Consider the following 21526-nt stretch of genomic DNA (forward strand, 5'->3'; position numbering starts at 1 on the left):
GTGCAGACAAAAGAACTTCCCCCAGCTCAGGGAGTGCTGCTGTTCCTGTTGGTCAGTGGCACCGGGAGGGACCTTTGCCAAAAGAAGGGCTTGTGCCTGGTCTGGAGCCTTAATGAGATCCAGCGTCCTTTGAAGCGAACAAAATGTGTAAAGTGGGGGCAGTTCCTGGTTATAAATCAAGTTCTGTTACGGATTGAATGAATTCGACTGGTCTGTGCTGTCAAAGTCCAAACTTTCCCGAGAAGTTTAAACTAGCAGAAAACAAAGAGGTCAGTTTTGGAAGCACTATGGATATGTGCTTTCACAGCTCCCTCTAGCAGTATTCCAAACTTTTTAATAACTGGATGAACATCTGAAATTACTGTTGATACAATATGGCTTTTTGTACAGTTACTGTGCTAAGCTGGAACAAATGTGAAAAGCTGTTTGGTCTCTTGAGGCATGCAATATTATTTTACTCCCTAATCTAAATCACTCTCAAAGTAAGTCATATGTTAGTAAAAACCAGAAAAACTCTTTTGAGGAAAGCAGCCAAAGTTTTGAAGCTGTTTTAATTCTATTTCAAACCAGAACATCTTCCCTTAATGTATATATGTCAAAAGGGATAAAAGCAACTTCTATTAATGATGTTTTCATGATGTTGTTTCTGGTGTTTTGGATCACACTGCTGAAATTGATGTTAAGGAAAACTGAAAATGGATGGTAACAGTTTTGGAAAGGAAGGGGAAAATAATCCTCCAGACAATCACTTCCCAATGCAGATGTTCCACTGAGGGGTCCCCTGTGCACTTGGTGGTGGTCCATCTGTTACTCTGCATTTTGAAATGCCAGGTGTTGCAATAGTTTTGGGCTGGCTGTGCCTGTATCTGTTAGTGCTGAACCTGAAGGACTCATGCTTTTTCAAGCATCAGAATCCCCCCCTTTTAACCCAAATGATTGCTTTGTTTCATTTTCCTTTTACATAACAGAAAGCACTGTGTTTGAAGCAATTACATCTTTTATCTTTGCTACTTTGCAAGTCAATAAACCTATTTTCACCTTTTGCATCTCCCTCTCTAATGAGAGGCATAAGTAATATATTTCTCACAAAATGTTTCTCCCAAGTCTTCAGCCACTGACAATTAGAAGTACAATGTACTTATTACAGCAAAACAGAAAAACATATGGAAATATATAACTACATTAACATCTGCTGCCTTTCCTCCATCTGCTGTCTTTGGCCACATTTTTGTTCAAACCTGCCAAACATACTCATTTTCCAAGGGTCTCATGGCACATCAACCACATCTTCAATTAAAGTTCCCAATTTCTTCTTTGTTTTGGTGGCACAATGGGATGTCTGCTCTGCATCCATGTGGCTTCACAAGGGCTTCAAGCAGAGCAGTGGTGGTTTTACAGTTTGAAAGATGTGAGTGTGGTAGGACAGGAGACAATGGGGTGACCACAGCATAAAGTTTGTAGTTCTGGAGGCAAAAGGTTTTGATTTCAGCTAAGAAACAGCCCTCAAATGCACAAACATAAGAGCAGAAAAAAACCATTTAATTGTTGAGATGCCATCCTCTGACCCCTCTGGCAATTAGAAGGTGTCATTATTGGAATAATTAACAAGCAATACAAAATAATATGTCACAGCTGTGATTAATATTGAACAGAAACTTGTTTTAATTATCTTTTCATAGTTCTGTTTAAATTCTTCTCGGTCACAGGACAGGTAAAATAGATGGTCCTGTGAAAGCTGACCAGGTCTCTGAGGCTTTGACATGTGATACAGATTTTGCAGCTATTCCCCCACCTCTGGGAGCTGGGGGCTGGTTTGGATCCTGAACAGCTCACCCAGCGAGTGCCTGCCCCAGCTCTGGGGGCCTCAGCTGTGTGTGATCCTGCATGACTGCCCAGGCATTGCATATTTTCACATGAGGTCAATGATTGTGTGCTTTGCTATGTGAAAGGAGGGAAAATATGTAGTTTTCATAGTACAGATGTTTGATTTATAGCTGGTCCTCAAGGCCAGCATGTCCAGTACTTTGTATTTAGAGGAAGACCTGTGTGTTTTGTTGTTGCTCTGTGTGTGCATATGCATATTTCTGGTTTGTTTTGCTGTGTCTTTGAGGTACCAAGCTTTGCCAGAGGAAGAATATGAGAAAATGTTCTCAGTACAAAAAGACAGCAAATCCTTCCGTGCTGGGGAGAAAATGAGTTGTCAGATAAACTGTAACTGTGAATATTTGCCATTCAGGGCTTGGTGGCACGTGGTCCATCCATCTGTGTAGTATTTATAGGACTTTGTTGATAAAGAAATCATACAATGAGTAACTTGTCCTGAGAAGGGAGCATTTTCTTATGGTCAGGAGGAAGTGCTCTGCACAACGCAGTGAGAGCCTCTGGCAGATAAATGTAAGCTCCTATTGTGTGTCTTTGAGAACTGATGAGGGTTTTCTTTAGTGTTCCCTACAAAGCCTTTCCAAAAGGAGCCTTCAGCAGCCCTGTGCCTCCGCAGGTGTGGGGCAGGTGATGCTGGAGCAGTCCCTGCCTGCACGGTGTGGGCTCTCCCTTGGCTTTGGTGCCTCGAGCTGCATCCCTCAGCCACAGCCTGCGTGCCCTTGCTGTCTGCAGAGCTGGTGCACCCCACTCTGCTGATGTTTGGGTCTCTGCTGATTTAAATGTGCATTAGGTTCTCTCTCTGAAAGCAGAATTGAAATTGGTTTAGTGCTGGCTTTTTGTGTATTGCAAAAATTACCAGTTACATTGCTTGGTGCAGGCTGGTGGCAGAGGGGTCCTTCAGGGGCAGTGGGAAACTCTGTGAGTTGTACCTCATGGCTGTGTGGTGTATCCTGCAGTGGGACACCCCGCTGAGAAAGGGCTGCCTTGTCGGAATTTTGGAGCCATAGTCTTTAACCTCCTGCCTTTGGCACGCAGGATACAGAACTGTACCTGAAAGATTACAGGAGAGTTGTCACCTGGGCAACCCCAAATGCATGTTTATGCTTGAAGATGCTTGGCTTGGATGCAGACAGAGGTGACAGATGCAAGTGAAACACGTGAAGAGAGGCAGTCTGCAGGTGTGTGAACCTACTGGGGTCTGGCTGAACTGCTGTGGGTTGTGCTTTCGAAAGCCTCTGAGAGTGTTAACAGGCTGTCATTAAAATCCATTTGTCATTACAGACAGCTGTGAAGTTCTTCCAAATTCTCTGTATTTGTGCCAGGTACAGCGAGCAGCAGCAGCTGTTGTTGGGGCTGTAGTAGGTGACAGCAGCGATTTATTCCATGGTTTCCTCAGTAGACTGCAAAGTCTCTGCAGAAACCCAGGCTTTCCCTCCTGAGATAGATGGGACTTCGAATTCAATCAGGCTCAGAGTACCTGAGCCCCAGACCCTGACTCTCTGCAGATACAGTGGCTAATACACCAAAGAGCATCCATTGTGTCTGACAAACTTTAGTACAACACACCAGAGGGAGAATTTGGAGAATTTAAATCTGTGTGTTCATCAGGGAGCAGAATTTGGAGCTGAACTCAAATTCTCTCATAACATTTTAAGCTCAGAGCCATTTTATGGTTTTTTTGCATTAATATTATAGTATTATTTTTAGCATCAATGGCAATCAGTATGTAATTGGCAGTGATCTCATGCACACTCCTGGGTACAGACTGTTCTTTCCCAGTTTTGGAGTATTTGCTTGCTATTGCTGAACTGCAGCGTGCACACGCTCAGAAGAGGCCCCACAGCCATTAAAATTCCCCTGCCAGGGCTCTTGCCTTTGAGCACTCAGCAGTTAACCTCTCCTTGTATCTTCTGAGAACCAGATAAAGTTAGGACAGAACATTTCTGCTTGTGGAAATCCTTCTCTTAGGCCTGTGCTCTGTGCCATCCACAGTGTCACACTTCGTCTTGGAAAAATGGTCCTATAAAGTCTCCAGAGGTTTCTTTATAGCATCTTCCAGTTCCTGAAGCAGCTACAGGAGAGCTGGAGAGGGACTTTTTGCAAGGGCATGGAGTGATTGGATGAGCTCTGATTGTTTTTCTACTTAAATGACCCTGTCTTTCTACATAAATGCTATTCTTTTCTTTTCCCTAAAGAAGTAAGACTGAGAGAAGGAACTGATTTCGTGCTTGCCCTTAAATCTTAGAATTTTATTTTTTTAAAAATATTTCTTCCCAAACTAGAAATATTTTGTTTGTTTGAAAAATGTTTGGATTTTGGTTTGTGAGTTGTTGTCTGGTGTTGGTTTTTTTTTAAAACTCCTTTGCATTCCTCTGTGCCAGACAGCTAGAGCTAGTTGCAAACTAGACATTTTCATGGAGAGAGAATCACTATTCACTCGCTAAACAACCTCTTCTAATGAATAAACTATTCAAACATTTCTCATTGCTGAGCTGTAGAGGTCAAACTGATACTGACTCCCTCCATGGCCTGGGATAAGTCATTATCTCCCTCTCCTTTCTCTACAAACCCTGACTGTTAAATACTTCCTCCCAGAAGAGGTGTGAGAAACAATTAACTCATGCTGATAAAAAGTTTTGAATACAAAATGTGGTTGATAGGTGCTAAAAGATGCTCCCATCAGTCATCATTAGTGATGCTGTCATTTCCCAGCCTCTGATTTTTGGTTAGGTGTTCCACCAGGGGAAAGGAAACGGGACAGACTCAAAAAGTCTATCAGTATTTTTACTCCTGTCTTCAGACGTTTTAATAACAATTCATCATCGATTTTATCTGCTACTGATCACTTCTGCAAACAGATATTTCTGTGTCCATGGGTCTAAAAATTGTGTCCCCCACAAGTTTCCACGGTTGGAGCAAAGGCAGCTCAACCTCACCCACCTCTGATGCAGACAAATATTCTACATGATCTATTCCTTTTCCTTTATATGATAGGTTTTGAATGTTGCAACATTATGGGCTGTGTATTTGTCTAAGAGCATCGAGAGGAGAAACATGATGGGTAAGAGCTGACACCAGAGCCTGGCTCTGACCCTCCCAGGGAGGGTTCAAATGTGTGGAACCAAAACCAAAACAAAACAAAAAACAAGCTCAGGCTGTAGTCAAGTGGTGCTTTCTGCAGAGAAACGAAGCAGTTCTGGGATACCAAACTGTGATTGTTAATCACAAGGAGTGAAGGAAAGCATTGAAGGACCTACTTTTGCTCCCTTGAAAACTGTGTCTGTTTTCTCATGGATATTTAATGGTGTCAGGGTGAAGTGTCTGGTTAATCACTGCTCACAAACCTGTGTAAAACCTCGCTGCTCCATCTGAGATAGGGCTTGGACTGTGGCCCAGTGAGCAAGAGATGCCAGTGCAGGTGACCCCAGAGGCCTCTCAGCTTCTGTCTGCTGTGAGCCCCAACACAGGGATTTTCTGCAGTGTGTTGGATTGTAATTGATCTATGTTTTCGTGTAAGAAATGCTCATAATGCATGGGATGTGGCTGTTTCAGTAAGATGAGTGTAATTTTTCTCCCCATTTGTAGGACGGCTATTTTTCCCACCGACCGAAAGAGAAAATGCGAACAGACAGCAATAATGAAAATTCGGTCCCCAAGGACTTTGAAACTATTGATAACAGTAACTTTGCTCCCAGGACTCAGAGGCAAAAACACCAGTCTGAGCTGGTGAAAAAACCCCTTAGCAAACAAAAGGAGCACTTGAGAAAGAAACTGGAAGAGGAAAAGATGAAGGAGAACTTGCTGCTGGGGAAGAACTCCAATGAGGCGGTGCAGGTCAGTGATCACCCTGGGAAAAACATCAGCGTCAGCAGCAATCTGAAGGACATTGACAGGTCTCCCAAACAGCATCTTTTAAAAAAAGTGGAGAACAGTTCCCCTGAGCTGAAGTACGACCAGCCAGCCAGGTGTGAGGTGACGGGCAAGGAGGCCGTGTCAGCCATGTCCCGGGCCAAGTCCAAGCAGTGTCGCCAGGAGATCGCCGATGTTTACTGCCAGCACAAGCTCGGGAAGCTGATGCCGGAGCAGGTGACGCGTTTCTGTGCCCTGGAGGGTAAGTTGGGAGATGGAGAAGGAGAAATGCTGTGTTGGGGAAGCATTCTGTGCAGTTGGAATGGCCTCCTGATGGCAAAAACGGCTTTACTGCAGGAATGTGTAATGGACTCAGTCTGTGAAAACAAGCGAGGCTTTGAGGGTGTTTTTAACAGGGAATTATATGGATGTCTCAAGATCCTTGGTGGGTTCCTGTAGAATTCACTTCCACCAGATTTTTATTGCACAATGGGATCTAGGTATTCAGATGCTACTCCTGTTCTTTTAGTTCTGAATCTATGGACACTGAGAAGTGTAGTCAAAATCTTGTTATGCTGTGCAGGAGTTGTGTGCTTTTGGTAATCAGAGAACAGCCACTGTGAATTTTGGAGCTTTATGCTAACCAATAGATGAGTGGCATTGCTGTTATGGCCATATGGCTACTTTCCTGTCACAGTTGGAGTCCTAAGCATTTTGATAAGCCAGGTAATAATCAGAAGTATAGTAAAAAAAATTCCAAAAGCACGGGGAAAATCCAATTTTGTGGCTGACTTCTATTTTTAATGTTCTTGAATCAGCAAAAGCTATTTTTAAAATCACTGCTGGAGAGTCAGTTACCTCTGCTGGCCTAAGCCAAGCTTTGATTTGTTGTTTTGGTGTCTCCATGTCCTCAGATCACGAGTTACCTCTCAGCTTGCTGTCAGCTTGCATGTCCGAGCTGACCTTTTTCTACTTTTCAAAGAGTGCTTCATGTGGCACCATTCATCCAGCTGTAAGCTCTCTGTAAAGTGCCTTTTAAAAAAAAGTAGCATTGATCAGTTGATCAAAGTGGGTATCGATCAAGGAGCAGCGTTACCCACAGCAGCATTTGTTTATACAACAGCCCAGAGTCCCCACCCTGTAACTGGCACTTCCAGCCCCTGCACGGAAGGATATGCCATGTCTTTGTCCAAGCTGAAAGTACAGAGGGAGTTTATAAACTAGGGAATAGGTCTTGCTTTGAGACTGTAGAATAAATATGGGGATCCATGGGAACCAGGGGGTGTTTAGGTCCCTTCATTGAGAACATCCTCTGATGGCTTGTTTGCTGCATCATCACAAAGCAGTGGTTAGGGTGATTTCAGTGTGGTAGAGAGAAGGATAGTGTTGCTGTTACTGAGATTAGGAGGTTAAATTCCCTGTACAGACAGTGAAAAAGAGGAGCTGCCCCAGAGAATGTATCTAAAAAAGCACATCTCCCTGTAACAGGATTCATAGGCTTTTAATTTAGAGAGGGTGCATCTTGCCAGGATGAATAGTCTGAGCACCCCCATTCCCCACCCCAGCGCATCTGTGACTGCTTTGTTTTGGTTTTTTGCCATGTCTCTTTTGGTGTTTTTTCTCCCCTTCTTATCATGGTAATACTCCAAATTGTTAAGCTGGGTGGGCAGGCACTGTGGACAGAGAATTAATGGAGCAGGCAGAAGACGTGGTGTTCAGTGGGAAGAAGGGAAGAGGGACAGTAAAGGCAGCACAAGTTGGAGGGAAGATAAGAGAACAGTAGAGAGTTAATAACTGAGCAGAAGCAAACATCAGTGACAGGATGAGCATCAGCGAGTACTGCTGGGCACTGCTGAGGTGCCACTGGTGGAATCCACTGTGATAAGCATGTCCTTGCTATTCCCTCCATCTCCTTCCCCCTTCTTCCCTCAGGGCAGGGCAGTCAGCTCCGCTCTGTGAGAAAGCTGAGGGAGGTCAGCACCTTGCAGACACTGTCCTGCACTTTTGGGATCAGGGCCGTGTCTTAGTAATGGGATCAGTGCTGCAAATCTTGCGTAGGTAAGTGGATTCCATACACAAATATGCAAGGGGTATCCTGGCCCGAGCTGGAAGGTGTAGTGCCATTAGTGTGGGCAGACACTGCAGCTGTGCCATTTTGTACACACCTCTGATTCCATGCCCTGCTTGGTAATCGGTCTCCCAGGGATGCAGGGTGAGTTTCCAGAAGTTTTAAACAACTGCCGTCCTTAAAAACAGGTTTCTCAAGAAATATTTATTGCTTCTTTTTTAGATACAGGATTTCTCTTATGCCCTGCAGTCAGGATAACAGTGTGGTCTTAGAACATTTTACACTTGAAGCCTTTCAGCATGTATGTACCTTGCACATTGGTATAAATGCTTCCATCGTAATGTCATAGCAAAATTCTCAGGAAAACTGGGAGCTACAAATATGACTAGAAAAATGAAGAAATTGTCTAAATGTGATATATTTATAAAAAAACTCATGTGGTATGGATATATACCACATTTTAAAAATTAGGTGTAAAAGGACTGTAGCTTTAGAAAACCTAAAAATTTTAGACAGAGTTTAATTTAGTTCTTTGAGTGGTGACACTTGTTTAAAAAGAATAATTGAGAGACATGTTAACCTAGCCAGATGGATACACCTGGAAAATGTTGACTTTTCTTTGCCTCAAGGTTATTTCCTCCTGCCCATGCTGACAGCTGAAGTTAACCACTTCAACTGCCAGATTTCCTTGGCAGCAGCTCTGGACATCCTGTGTTCCATACGAGGTTGCTCTGGGGCAGATTTGGGAGCTTTGCTGTGGGGAAGTGGCAGTGCAGCAGCGTTTGGCATGGGACACGAGCCGCTCATGCAGGAAGCACCGATGCACAAGGAGACGGGGTCACCAAACCTACGGAGGAGATCCAGACCCTGAAGTTATTTCCCAAATGTTTGAATACAGAGCTGTCAAGACAGACAAGGGGGAACCCCAAAACTGAAAGCGCCCAGTGCCTACTGGGAGGCCTTATATGTGTATAACTTGGTAGGTCCCTGGAATTTTATAGCCCTTGATAAAGATACATGGTCTGAGTTTCAGTGTGTTGTGGTCCCAGATCTCTCCTCCTGCTGTAGAACATAAACACTGCTGTTCTTCACTCCCAGAGTGACTCCATCCCTCATGAAAGGTGACTTCATTAACTCTGGAGGTCCTTGGGAGGAGTTGAGCTTGGTTAGATGTTTGTGAAGTACTGGACATCAGCTTTTGAGGATGTAAGACACCCCATTGTTAGGATTGCTGGTAGGGGGAGATGTGGGTAGAGGCCTTGGCACTTTATGTATGAAAAAAGTGATCTGGTGTTTTTTAGCAGCAGTCAGACATCTGGGGTCTGAGTCTCTGTATTCAGCATGTGAGTGTTGTTCCCTTCCATTTGCTTTGAACAAAGGTTTCCTGTCTGTTTCCAGCAAAATTGTGAAGTATAAATATTTATGTATTGGAGCAGCACATTCATCCATTATCCCAGCATATAAACGTGTTCCCAGTGCTGTGGTTTCCATTGAGATGTCATCCAGCGTTTAATCCCCTTGGATCTTGTCTTAGCTGATCAAAACCATGATGTTGCTAAGTGTAGCTATCAATCATAGACAGGACTCCATCCAGCTGGATTGTCATAAATGTTAAGTGATACATTCACTTCAGTGGTTATCAATGAGAACAGGATCATACAAGCTGTTTCTTTTTTAGGTATTTTATTGTTTCCAGAAGCAGCAGGCAAAGGAAGTTGATTATAAGGATCTTCAGTGATAACAGAAAGGATTGTTAGAACCAAGAGCGTGGTGTCCCCAATCTGACGTGCAGGTGTTGTTTCCGTGAGGGCTGCAGTCCCTCTAAGGGCATTGCTGCTGAAGCAGTGGAACAGGACATGGCACTGCAAGCTGCTCCTAAAAACATGGCACAAATGCTATGGCACAGGAGATGGCTGTCAAAGGCTTTAGGTGCAGCCTTACCCAGTCATGGCTGAGATCAGGGCAACGGGCAGCTTGCAAATCCTTCACTCACAAGGGAATGTTGGCCTTCATAGAAGTGTGTTCTGGGGAAAATGCATTCAGCAAATGTAAGAGGGGAAGTGTAGGTTCAGCACAAGGTTGGATGAGGAAATAGCAAATCCAGTCCTGTGCAGGTGGAGGAGAAGATACAGGGAGACGTCCTTTGGGGAGTTCCTTTCTTCTCAGGAGATCAGCAACCTGTGGACAATGTGGCAGATGTTTCCTTGCTGGGGCCATGTCTGGCCTAGTCCTGTACAGGCCAGACTACAGACACCGATTCTCCTGGTGTGCCAGACTGTCTTCTGCTCACCAAAGCTGTCAGTGGATGTGGAACAGCTGCCTCTCTTCTTTGTCCATCATCATGCATGGTCCTCCTCTGGTGCAGAGGTACTGGGAAGAAGCAGAAGTTTAAAAGAGAATTCTTGGCTCTAAAATACCCATCACTCTGTACCTAGACAAAATCCCCTTGGACTGATCCCGAGTGACCTGACCTGTGCCACGTTACCCCTGCAGAATCCACTGTGGGCAGGAGCACAGTCCCAGAATGGCCACTGTGACCCTGCCCAACAGCAATGGGCAGCAGTGCAATTGCAATTACACCACTCCACATTTCAACATGATACTGAAGTTGTGATTTCTGCTTACTGTCCTCCTCCTGAGATGGAAAAAGCCCAGCTGCTGGCCCAGTGGCTGGGTTCCATCCCTGAGTTCTCTGGTTCTCCCTTCCATGTGGACCATGGCAGTTTGCAGCTCTGCACCCCTTGCCTTGGAGGGTTGCTGGATGGACACAGAGCACAATTCCTGCTTGGTCATTGCCACCAGGTCCAGGAGTCATTGCAGGCAACGTCCCCGGTGGTATCTGCACCAGGCCTCCTCTGGGCCAGCCTCTCTCACCTGCCATATTCCCAGGGCAGACTCTGGCCTAATCCTTACCATTAATTACCCAACTGGGTTTATTCTTGACCCAGACCTGTGGCTATAGATAGACCAAAGGTACATAGCAGGGTTTTTTGAGAAGTGTCTTCTAAGATGTAGTTCTAACAAATGAAAAGTCCATTGGAAAGCAAAGAGCCTCAAGTGATCCTGATTTATTTCCCCTGGGCTTTTCTGTTGTCTTTTCTTAGTTTTTCAATCAAACTTCATCCCTGTGGGGTAAACCCAACTTATAATAAAGTAGGAAAATAATCAAGCTGCCCTCATTCAAAATCATTTATCAGCACTGAAAGAGCTTTTTCCAGATCAGACTGCCTTCTCCCTGGTTGCTTATTGATAATGCTGCTCTGGCACACTGAAGCAAGTGCTTTCAGCTTCTTAGAGGCTGCTGGGAAGAAAATTTCCCATTTTATTTTAGAAAACACAACCTGTTGGTTTTCAAACTGAGAGAAAAGTGCTCTGGAGCTCTGCTTACCGAATAACACACAGGTAATAGCAATCTGAATGTCTACAATGTTTTTATCTGACAGCTTCAAAGCACTCAGCAGAAAGAGGTGTGATTTGCAGGAAGGGAGAGGATAAGCCACTAAGATGCCAAATACTTGTGGGGTGGAGCAGAGCTGTTCTTCAAGGCACGGAAATGAAAGCATCCTCTACAGAATTTTAAAAGCATGGGAGCTGTAACGAAGCAAATAGAGGATTTCATCTGCTCAATATGCATGTGTGTGCACACAGTGACATATAAATGCGTGGTTTGTTTAGCTTTTAAGGTTTTGGCAGTGCATTTTTGGACTCACTGGGTTTGATCTACAGATCATTGAACCCCAGATTTATCTTTTTCTGCTGGTTTCAGGATTCCAAATGGCATTGGCTGCTGCTGCTTTCCTGTGTGTTTAATCTGTTAGTGTGACAGAATCACTGTGGTGAGCTATACACGGTTTAAGGAGCATGTAAGAGCCACTGCACATGCAGCCCAGACAGCATTTTAATTTGCTGCACCACAGATGACTCTGGTTGCAGTAAATTTACTGTGAGTAGACTAATTGCAAAATAACCCTAATTGAGTAGTTATCAGCAAACAACATCCTGTGGAACAAAACTGCTTACAATTAATAGCATTTAAGCCATGCCTTGGTATTCTGCAGAACGCTAGGATGTAATTACACCATGTACAGAGATTGTGTTGTGTTCTGGAAACCGTGTTTCCAGCACTGCTTTCATTATAAAGGGCCATTTCAAGATTCAGTACTTGCATTTTAGGCAAAATGAATTTATGAAATAAGTGATGTGTCTCTCCCCTTACGTGTGTGAAGCAGAACCAACTCTAATAAAATCAGTGAAGCTGTGGCACTGTCAGGAGAAAAATGAGATCTCAGGAAGAGTGTGTGTTGCCAGTGATTCTCAGATTAACTTTTATTATGGCCTCATGTGCAAGTTTGGATAGTTAAAAGTGGGGTGTAAGGAATGAAAAGAGACTCTGTTGTTCTGGCTGAAGATGGGCCCTTCTTCGTGGCATGGATGGGGAATGCAGTCTCTCTCCCATTTAAGTGATGGCAGTGTGTGTCAGTGCCCAAAGGGCACACAAGCCCCTGTCAGCAGTCTGGATGTGCAGGCAGCCCCTGGCTTGCTGTTGGGTCACTCTGGTCATTTGGGGACTGATGAGGCAACCCTGGTGTAAGAGCTGACAAAACACTCACACCTGCTCACAGCTGATCTGTTCCCTGGGCAGAGGGCCAAATGGATGAATTGTCCTTAGAAACTGGATCTGGTCAGTGGGTCAGAAACTGGACGAGTTTCTTTACCAAAGGAAGATGTGTGTACATCTTGTAAGGGAACTGGAATTGCTAGAAATGTCCTTGTGGCATCCCAAAGTAGGGTGACACTGTTTTGCCACCTCCCTGCATCTCTGGGGACAGCTGCACTGTAGAAAACAGGGGACTGGTGTTTCTCAGGGATGTGTGACATTGTGGCATTGCAGAGCTGAGGGCTTCTTCCTCCAAAAATAAAGCTGTGATGAGCACAGGCTGGCTCTGTCAGTGCTGTCTTGCATAGACAGCTTTGGTTTTAGAAGAAATTCAGTGAGGGGAAAGCTGTTGGGTGTCTGTGCCAATTAATCCTTTCATTTAAATACAGATAGCTCCTGTCTAGATCATCTGCAAGTTTAGAAGTGGGAGAATGAAATCAGCCTGATGTTCCTCTTGTTTTTTTCTCCTGATGCTACTGTCTGGTCATGTTTCTCCACGTTGGGCCTGTCTGATCACCTGTGGGTCTGGAGGCTGCAGACTTGGTCCCTGAGATCAGACTTGCAGAAATCATCTGGCACATGGCATCTCAAGGAAATGCTGGGTGCAGTTCATGACACAAGGAGTGGGGGGCAGAAGGGATGGAAAATTTATGGTCAGCAGTCCTAGTTCTCACCAAGCCTCTGTTTTGGAAAATGTTATCGTTTTATGGAGCATTAAAGGGGGAGCGTGGGCAAGCGTGGGAGAGGATAATGGCTGAGTATGTACTTGCTGCAAACCTCCTGGGAAGAGAGCGTGAGCGTAGCAGAAGCTGAGTGAATATTTTGATAAAGATTACTGTGTATGTAGAGAGATGGAAGAAAAGTACTTAAGTACTCGTTAATGTTTCCCAGTGATCCTGAAATGTGTGGACAGAGCATTGGTGGGGAAAGTCAAATACAACTATGGCTAAAGAAAATTGTTGGTACGAAGCTGTGAGCTGGGGGCAGTGGGGAGAAGAATCAGGAGGGCCAAGAAACCCAACCCAGAACAGAAACACCGAAGCCAACCTCCCCCTGTACAGGGAAAACTTGAGCCCTACTCCTTTTCATACTTAATGTTTTTCATATTAAATGGTTGTTGGACCTCTGGAGTGGACTCATTATGATGATTTTGGTAGACAGACCCTGGACAGGAAACATGGCATATAATTATCTTAATTTTATTCAATGTTAAGCAAGCAGCTGTGTACATTAGTGCTGGACGGAGCTTGAGCTGGCTGCACAACACCTTTAATGTTATTCTTTCCTAATTTGATATTGCAGCCATAACAAAACTGTGTTGGGATGTCAGTGTAACAGACTAACTGTAAGCAGGCAGCTTTTAGATTTGCTGTTTGTTTTAAGCCTAAAATGCCATCAAGGACAAAGGAGCACAGATTCAGCTTTGTCTTTCTAACCATTGCACTTCTCCAAATACCATTACGTAGCAAATTCTCAGTTTTCACAGGAATCTGCAGCTGATGAGCTGTTATTTTGAGAATGGGGAAGTGCCATGTTCCAGAAATGCCATGCTAGCTGCAGCTTGAGGCTGCCATGGTTTAGTTTGAAGCCAGTGGCACTGACTGTATTACTTTAAAATAATTGTGGGGGGAAAGTACTGACATTCAGTTTCTTCCTCCTGAGCCAAGGCAAAGAATTTTCCTCTTTTGTGGCTTCTAGAAACAATACCTTAAATATATACAGAGTTTGTTACAGTATTAAAAATATAATTAAAGGGAATGCACCCTGTTTCAGGAAGGTTTTTGAAAGGGTACATTTCTTTGATGTATTTTGGGAGTCACTGAGCTTTATGAGACCACTGGTTTGTAATGTCTTCCCCTGGAAATGAGGAAGAGTTGTTTAAGAGATCTAACTCTGAATTAAAATGCCAGCAATCTAGGCATGAATCCAATCTTACAGGACATTATTGCCATTTTAAGATTCCATACCATAATTTACTTGTTTCTGTTGCAAATATTTCTTATGCAGAAGGTAGTTTTAAAACATCCGTCTTTTTTCTCTGTGGGTAATCATGACTTCTATAGAAAAACTGAATGACAAGAATCTGTAGCTGAGCTACCTTGAAAAAGATTTTGAAATGGCTCATTGTATATTTAGTCTTCCAAGTAAATGCTTGTCTTTGATAGTTTGAGAGCGTGTTAGAAGTGAATAGCCCTGATTTGCTGCTCACACTATTTTAATATCCACGGTACCTCACTGATGTATCATTTAGTTGTGTCAAATAAGTTATTCCTGATTGGCACCTTTGTAAGGAGGAACAGAGCTCCCACCTCCCAGTCCCTGCTGCTGTCACCAACAGGCTCTGCTGAATGTGCAGTAAAGTCTGAAGCATTTTACAGTTTTACTCTAAAATAAGATATTGGTTTAAAGTCCTGGCCCTACTGAAAGGCCCATGGCAAAAGTTCATCATTTTTCCTCTCTAGTTTTCTCACCATCCCCCAGGGAGGCCAAAGAATTTTTCAGTCCTTTCTCCTAGAGCTTGCGGCAGCTGAATGACCTCTACCATCTCTTGTGTTCAGTGCTCACCCATCCGTCTTCATCCATGGATGTTACTGTAAAAATGGTGGAAGATTTAAGCCAAAAAGCAAAATTACACTGCAGGAAAATCATTATCTGATACCTTGAACTCTGTGGTTTCTCAAAAACAATTTGAATAGCAGTTGTATTGTGCTTTCGAATTGGGAAATTGGTAGGATTTATTCTGCAGGACTGAATTGCTCGTTGCCTTTTAAAACAGAATTTCTCAATATTGTTCTTCTCGTGATGAAACCCAGTATTCTGCAGATAGTGCTGTCAGGAGAGAATTGACCATGTTCCCCTTCCACACCACCATCTCCTGGGCTGCTACAACTTTTCTGGGTGCTGAAGACTTTGAAGAAAGACCCTTCTACTTCCTAATGATGTCCTTTGTCTAGACTAGGGAGCGTGGGCACATTTGGGTTGTCAGTGGGTGGTACATGTTAAGCTCTTCATTAAGCTTATAAAGGCCTGGTTCAGACATGGGTTCAAGTTCCCTGTTCACCATCAGCAGATGCACACTGTTCGTGTTGTGGAGGGAGCGTGTTGTTCTGCACAGGCAATGAAATTCAGTGCCAACTTCAACCTCGCACGTTTTCATTAACAGCGGTTTGGATACTGCCTTTGAGTTATGCCAAAAGCCTGTGAATCAACAGCTTTTATTGAGACACCACTCTCCTTACTTTACATTGTTCCCTACTACCATGGCAAATGAAGGTCCTTGCAGGAGATCACCCTCCTGGCCTCTGTAATGCTGATGGTTTGTGATTCGGAACATAAAATCTTTATGATGCTGTACCTGTATCACATCTTTGTGTGAATCAGCTTGAAGAAGTTATGAGCTACAGAGCTCATTTCCCACTTTCTTGCCAATTCCTCCATCTTGTGTTTGCTTACTTTAATGACCAGCAGTCCTTCAGGCATGTTCACAGGATAGGCTGTGTTGGAAGGGACGCACAAGGATCGTTGAATCCAACCCCAAGAATGCCACCCTGTGCCTGAGAGCATTGTCCAAACACTCCCTGAGCTCTGCCAGCCTTGGAGCCCTGACCACCTGCCTGGGGAGCCTGCTCCAGTGCCCAACCACCCTTGGGGTGAAGAACCTTTTCCTAATATCCAACCTAAACCTCCCCCAACAGTCTGCAACAGTTGTAGGTCCACCAAAAAAACCTGTCAATCAAAAGGATCTTCTACAAATCTCATTGGAAACCTCACTACTCAGCTGAAGTTCAGGGCAGCCCTCGGTGTAACTAGAATTGTATCATTCTCTTTGTTGCAAGGTGATTGTGTCTCTTTTTGGAGACTTCCTTACCCATACTAATGGCAGTGTTTTGTTGAAGTCTTGGTTAATTTCTGTAACTCTTTAAAAGTTGTAAGAGAAACACTTTGCTGGTGAGAATGCAGCATTGCTGGTGACTGGCTGTAAACAGCAGCTTAAGCAGTCTGGCTGCTTACTCACCTGTGGTTTCAATTGCAAATGAAGGCTTCCAGCCAGCCAATGGATATTGCTGTGCAGCGGAGCATTGCAAACCCTGCTACTCTCAGACTGAGAGCTCTGTGTGTGCCTTGTGTTACTGTGCTGCATAATAGTGTGGAGCTCGACAGTAGTATGACTAACCAGAACCATCCATTTTCATGTTCTTCATCTATTTGTGGGCCGTGATTCATTCTGGGCAATTTACTGAATGGTAGAGAGGAAAAGGGAAGTTCAAAAGAGAAATTTACTGCAATATATATTTTACCCATTTGTACTTTCTCTTTGGCATGGGACTGAGGTGGAGCTGCTCTGGAAGAATTTCACTGTGACGCTCTGAGCCGCTTTGGGGATCTATCCCCAAGTCATTCTCTCTGTCTGAGAGTCACTTCCTTTGGTTATTATTCAAAGCATGTGAGGAATATACCCCTGTACAGAAGGGAAAGCTGGACAGAGAACCCAGCCTGGCTCATTTGGCCACCGTGGCAGAGAAACAAATGGCTGAGGACAGGTGTGGTTGAGATTAACTGGGAGTAGAGCTACCAAGAGTAATTGTGGAAAAGGCTTCTATGTAACCCACTCTGGATTTGCTGATCCAGAGCAGAGGGAGGCTACATGGAGCTGATGTGGTTTTGTAAACAAATCTATCATTTCTGCCAGGAGGTGATCACAAACCCAAGCTTCCTGTGAAGTGTTAAAAGCAAAGTGGGCTAGAGGTTTAACTGATGTAATAAAGTAGCTTTGCTGACCCCTCTTAAATGATGTCTCACTTCAGTAAATTTATTCAGTAACCTCTATCAGTGAACCATAAAAGGTCTCTATGCACTGCTATCACCAAAATTTTAAGTTCACTGAGAAATAAACAAGACAATTTTGTTCTTGTAGGAGCAAGCAAAGATAAGGAGGTAGGGATTTCTGTCTTACCAGTCTATGGAAGTTTATAGTCCAAAGCAAAGTCCAGCATTTGGGAATAAGAACAGTTTTATGGCAGTTCTGATTCTGAAAATGTTCTACCTTGCAGACCCCTGAAAAACAAATGGGAAAATCACTTCTGACAGGCTCATGAGGAATATTACAAGGAAGCTTCAGATATCTCTGACATTCTTAACCTGGTCATCAAAAATGGAAGTCTTAATGAGAAATCCTGCTAGATTCAGCTCCATCATTTACAATTGAACAAGCTGCAGTTAACACACAAGTTCACTCATTTTCATTTCTCTCAATCATTTCTGGCCATTTGTAGACATAATTTGCCAAACATGCAAACATTTCTGTTTTCATGATGCTTGCTTTATATTGCTGCAGCCTGCAAAATTTTAGGAAGTAAATTAGTGACGTTAGGGGGCCCCAGTGCAAACTTGAAATTACTCAGAGGGTTCTACTGGAATCCATCCAAGCAGAAGGATCACTTAGAGAAGGAGAAAAAGGAAGGATGCAGCGTGATTGCTCTAGAAGTTATTAAAGAGCTTTCAGCTAAGGAGGGGACAGCAAGAATATGCTCCATTACACCACATATGGGCCGACCAGATAAGCACTAAATAGAAATTAAGTCCTAGACTAGTACTGGAGAAGCTTGGGTTTCATTCTTTGGTGTGGGACAGGCTCGTTGGGACACCTCAGCTCATGTCATGTACAGACCAGGTATTTAACTCCACTGCAGATATATGCAGAGGAAAAGTGGTGGTGGTGATGTTACTGCTAGTTTGGTATTTATGTGGATTTTAAATCCTGTTTATCAGGAGACTTGGAAATAATTTTGTTACAAAATAACAGGTTTTTTTCTGAGTTCCCTAAGGGAGTTTGCTGAACAAAAGTATCTTTAAGGAGGAAAAATTCTCTTTTTCCTTTTCTCTCTTTCTCTCTTTTTCTGGTAGCTATTAGTATATCTAATATTCTTGTACTAGACCAAATCAGTTCCCTTTGTTTCAGGGTGCTTAGGAAGGGAACTGTGGTTTTACTTATCATATATTTCAAAGCCTGGCTGGTGCTATATTAGTTTCCACAATAAATTTCCCAAGGTAAAGTGACAAACCAGTAATTTTTCATTATGAATCAGCTATCCATGAAAGATTGGATTTAGGTCAAAATTTATTACCCTATGGAACTGAAGCCAATATTTAACATAATGTCAGCTATCTTGATATTAGAGAATTTTAATGGGTATGCAATTTTATTCAATGATGAAGTTATTTCAGTTGTGTAGTGTATGTCTGGGCAATTTGATCTACAGAGCCTTGAGATGAAAATTGGATAAACATGGAAAATGATGATTGATTGGTGGAAGGCTGCAATAATGTCTGCCTTGATATACCTTTTATTGTTAAATTATTTATCTAATGCAATCTCCTACACTTTTAGGAGTCTTTAAGTTGGCATTAAATCGATGTTTAAGTCTTCACAGTCAGAAAGGCCTCATAACTCAAACTGATAAATATCTTCTAACACATCAAGAGGAATAATGATCCATCTTAATACTCAAAGTAAGAAAGGTGTTATTCTTCCTATTTTCTATAGCCATAAACCGGAAGAATTAAGACTAGAACACAGAAAGAAATACCAGAAAGAAAAAACATAGTAGCAGTTTGTCTGTGGAATTGAGAGCAAATTCAGTCTGCTTTGAGTAAGACTTGTCCCCAGGACTGAGCAGAGCAGTGTGAGCTGGCCTTGCCGTGCGGGCTGTCCTCCGAGGGCACAGCGGGGCGGGCAGGGGTCTGCAGGCACAGAGAGGGGGGCACAGCTCTTCTGTGTGCCAGGGCACAGGCAGCACCTGCTGCAGGTGGCTGAGCCTTTCCCCGGTGCTGGGGAGCAGAAGGGGCAGGGAGGGCCAGCAGAGCAGGAGCGCCTGGCTCTGGAGAGCTGGGAGCCCAAGCGCTGGGATTTGCCCCGGGCTGAGGCTGGTCCCGTGCCAGGGGCCGTGCTCTGTGCCCTGTGCTGGGGAGCTTTGCCCTGATGGCCTCTCACTTGTGCTCTTTCGTCTGGGCTTTGTCTAATACAGATCAATAACTTGCTATTGCATTGTTCAGAAGATGGTGTAGGTAACTTGTTTTCTACCCCGTCTACCAAGTGTTACATGGCAAGGGCCTGGATTATTTGTCTAGAAGGCAGACGAAAGGATCAGCAAGCACAGCTGAAGCTGCCTTTCTGCTGTGGATGTACCAGTTTAAACACCAGAAAGAAATATTAAGCATAGTCTATAGGCAAAAAAAAAAATTAAATCCTTATTCAAATCGTGATTAAATCAAGTGAAGAGTGAACAGGAATGTGAGTTCCCTTCTGCCTTAAAGGCAGCAATATTGTTGAAAACTAATGCTGCAATTTTATTCAATTAGTAGGAGGATTTTCATTTTTTGAAGTGGAGATAAGAAAAAATTATCCTATGGATAAATAGAATCTCCAAATGAGTTTTCATCTTAAAGCGTTACAAATTTATTTCAACTATACCTAAAACTATCCAGCTGCAGTAGCACAGAGGTGTAGCCCTAAGTTCACCTTCAGTACTTTGTAAGTTTGTCCAGAATTCAAGTGGAAGGTGAAAACCTTGCATCATCCCTGAATAATACATTTCAGAGCTGCTGAAATATTTTTCATCATTTACATAAATCTTGAGTAGAAATAATAGTGATTTGACAATTTTCTTTTCCTTATCTGAGTTGAGAACTGAAAACTTTAATTGTTAGCTGGCCGAAATTGGTGTAGCTTTGTTTGGATAAAGCAGTGAACTGAACCAACCCTGAAGCTTTTCTAAAATGCCATCATCTCCCTTTCAAACAGCATTTGCCTGTGCTGAGGCAAAATGGAGGAAATCCTACATTTCTTCAGATTAACTGGATTAAGCTAGACTGGAATTGTGTAGCATTACACAGGAGACACTTAGCATCCCTAAAACCTCAGGCTTCAAAGGGCAGATTTTGTAGCAGCTCAGGCTCCCTACCTGGGCTTGTTTATTGCCTTGGACATTCAGACATACTTTTATGATTCATAATTGTCCATAAAGAAATTCAGCTGTTACTTAAAATGCTCTGTTGGGAACGCTCAGTAGTTATTAATTAATAATACATCAGTAAAGCAACAAAAAGGCAGGTAAAGATGCAGTTAGAAGTATTGGCTGGGTCTCTGCTGCCTTCAGAATTGTGGTTATGTCTCGTTTCCCCAGGGTTAGCTCATCCTCGTGGCTCTGGGTTCTCCTCTTCATACTCCAGGCACTTTCTGTAGAAAATACTGACTGATGCATGAATTTACCCATAATTAAAAGTAAACCAAGATGCCTGTTAGCATTAAGAGGTATAAACAGACTCTTAACATTTTTTTCAGTGCCAGAAACCTGTCAGGGAGTTGTGAGAAGAGAACACAAAACCACTTGGTAATTTATTTTAAATGAAGAAAATTCAAGGCTAAGTGTAAGAAGGAAAAAAAAAAAGCACACTAAAATCTACTTTAACTGCTGTTATATGTTGCTAAAGAGTTTTATAGATCTGTGCCACTTTATTACAGTGCCAGTCAGGATCCATGCTGTGAAAGTCAGTGCAAACCTGGTGTCTGTGGGGTTAGAGATGGACCAACTGAATGTTGCTGCTTTTGAAGATAAAAGGATGGGCTGTTGGAACATTTCCTATACCCACTGCTGGCCCAGAGCTGAGCACTCTTTGGCGATATTTTTTTGTATTTTTGCTTTCATGCTCATTACATTTGCAATGTGTCCTATTTTTGTGTGGTAATTGGTAATCTGGAAAATTTACTTGGTGTGCAAGATTTAATATTAGGTCCTGCTGTCATGCTGACAGTGAATTAGCTTTTTGGACTCGATCATAAGTTCTCAGCAGGCACATATGTAATTAAAATGAGCCCACGTTGAGTTTCATATTAACACTCAAATCACCTTTGGCAAAAGGTCTCTGTGTTCTTTCGGGATTATACTCTAGGGCAATGTAATTACAGTGTCAAACGTAATTTTTACTTTTAAATACTTCTTCATTTACAACAATATTAAACTTTTCCATGCTAGTTCACTTTTGGATTTATAAAATGATTTTGTTCAAATAAA

General features: G+C 43.1%; 1 protein-coding gene across 4 annotated transcripts in view; it reads left to right on the top strand.

Moving 5' to 3' along the window:
* XYLT1 (xylosyltransferase 1) overlaps positions 1-21526 on the top strand; it is a 169329-nt gene that overhangs the window by 71463 nt on the left and 76340 nt on the right. For all 4 annotated transcript variants that reach the window (XM_039560113.1, XM_039560115.1, XM_039560112.1 and 1 more), the window contains one exon: positions 5467-5992. In XM_039560113.1, coding sequence (XP_039416047.1) covers positions 5467-5992 — 526 coding nt within the window. The remainder of the gene's footprint in view (positions 1-5466; positions 5993-21526) is intronic.

The sequence above is a fragment of the Corvus cornix genome, chromosome 14 (assembly GCF_000738735.6).
Source record: "Corvus cornix cornix isolate S_Up_H32 chromosome 14, ASM73873v5, whole genome shotgun sequence".
In the NCBI taxonomy this organism is placed as follows: Eukaryota; Metazoa; Chordata; class Aves; order Passeriformes; family Corvidae; genus Corvus; species Corvus cornix.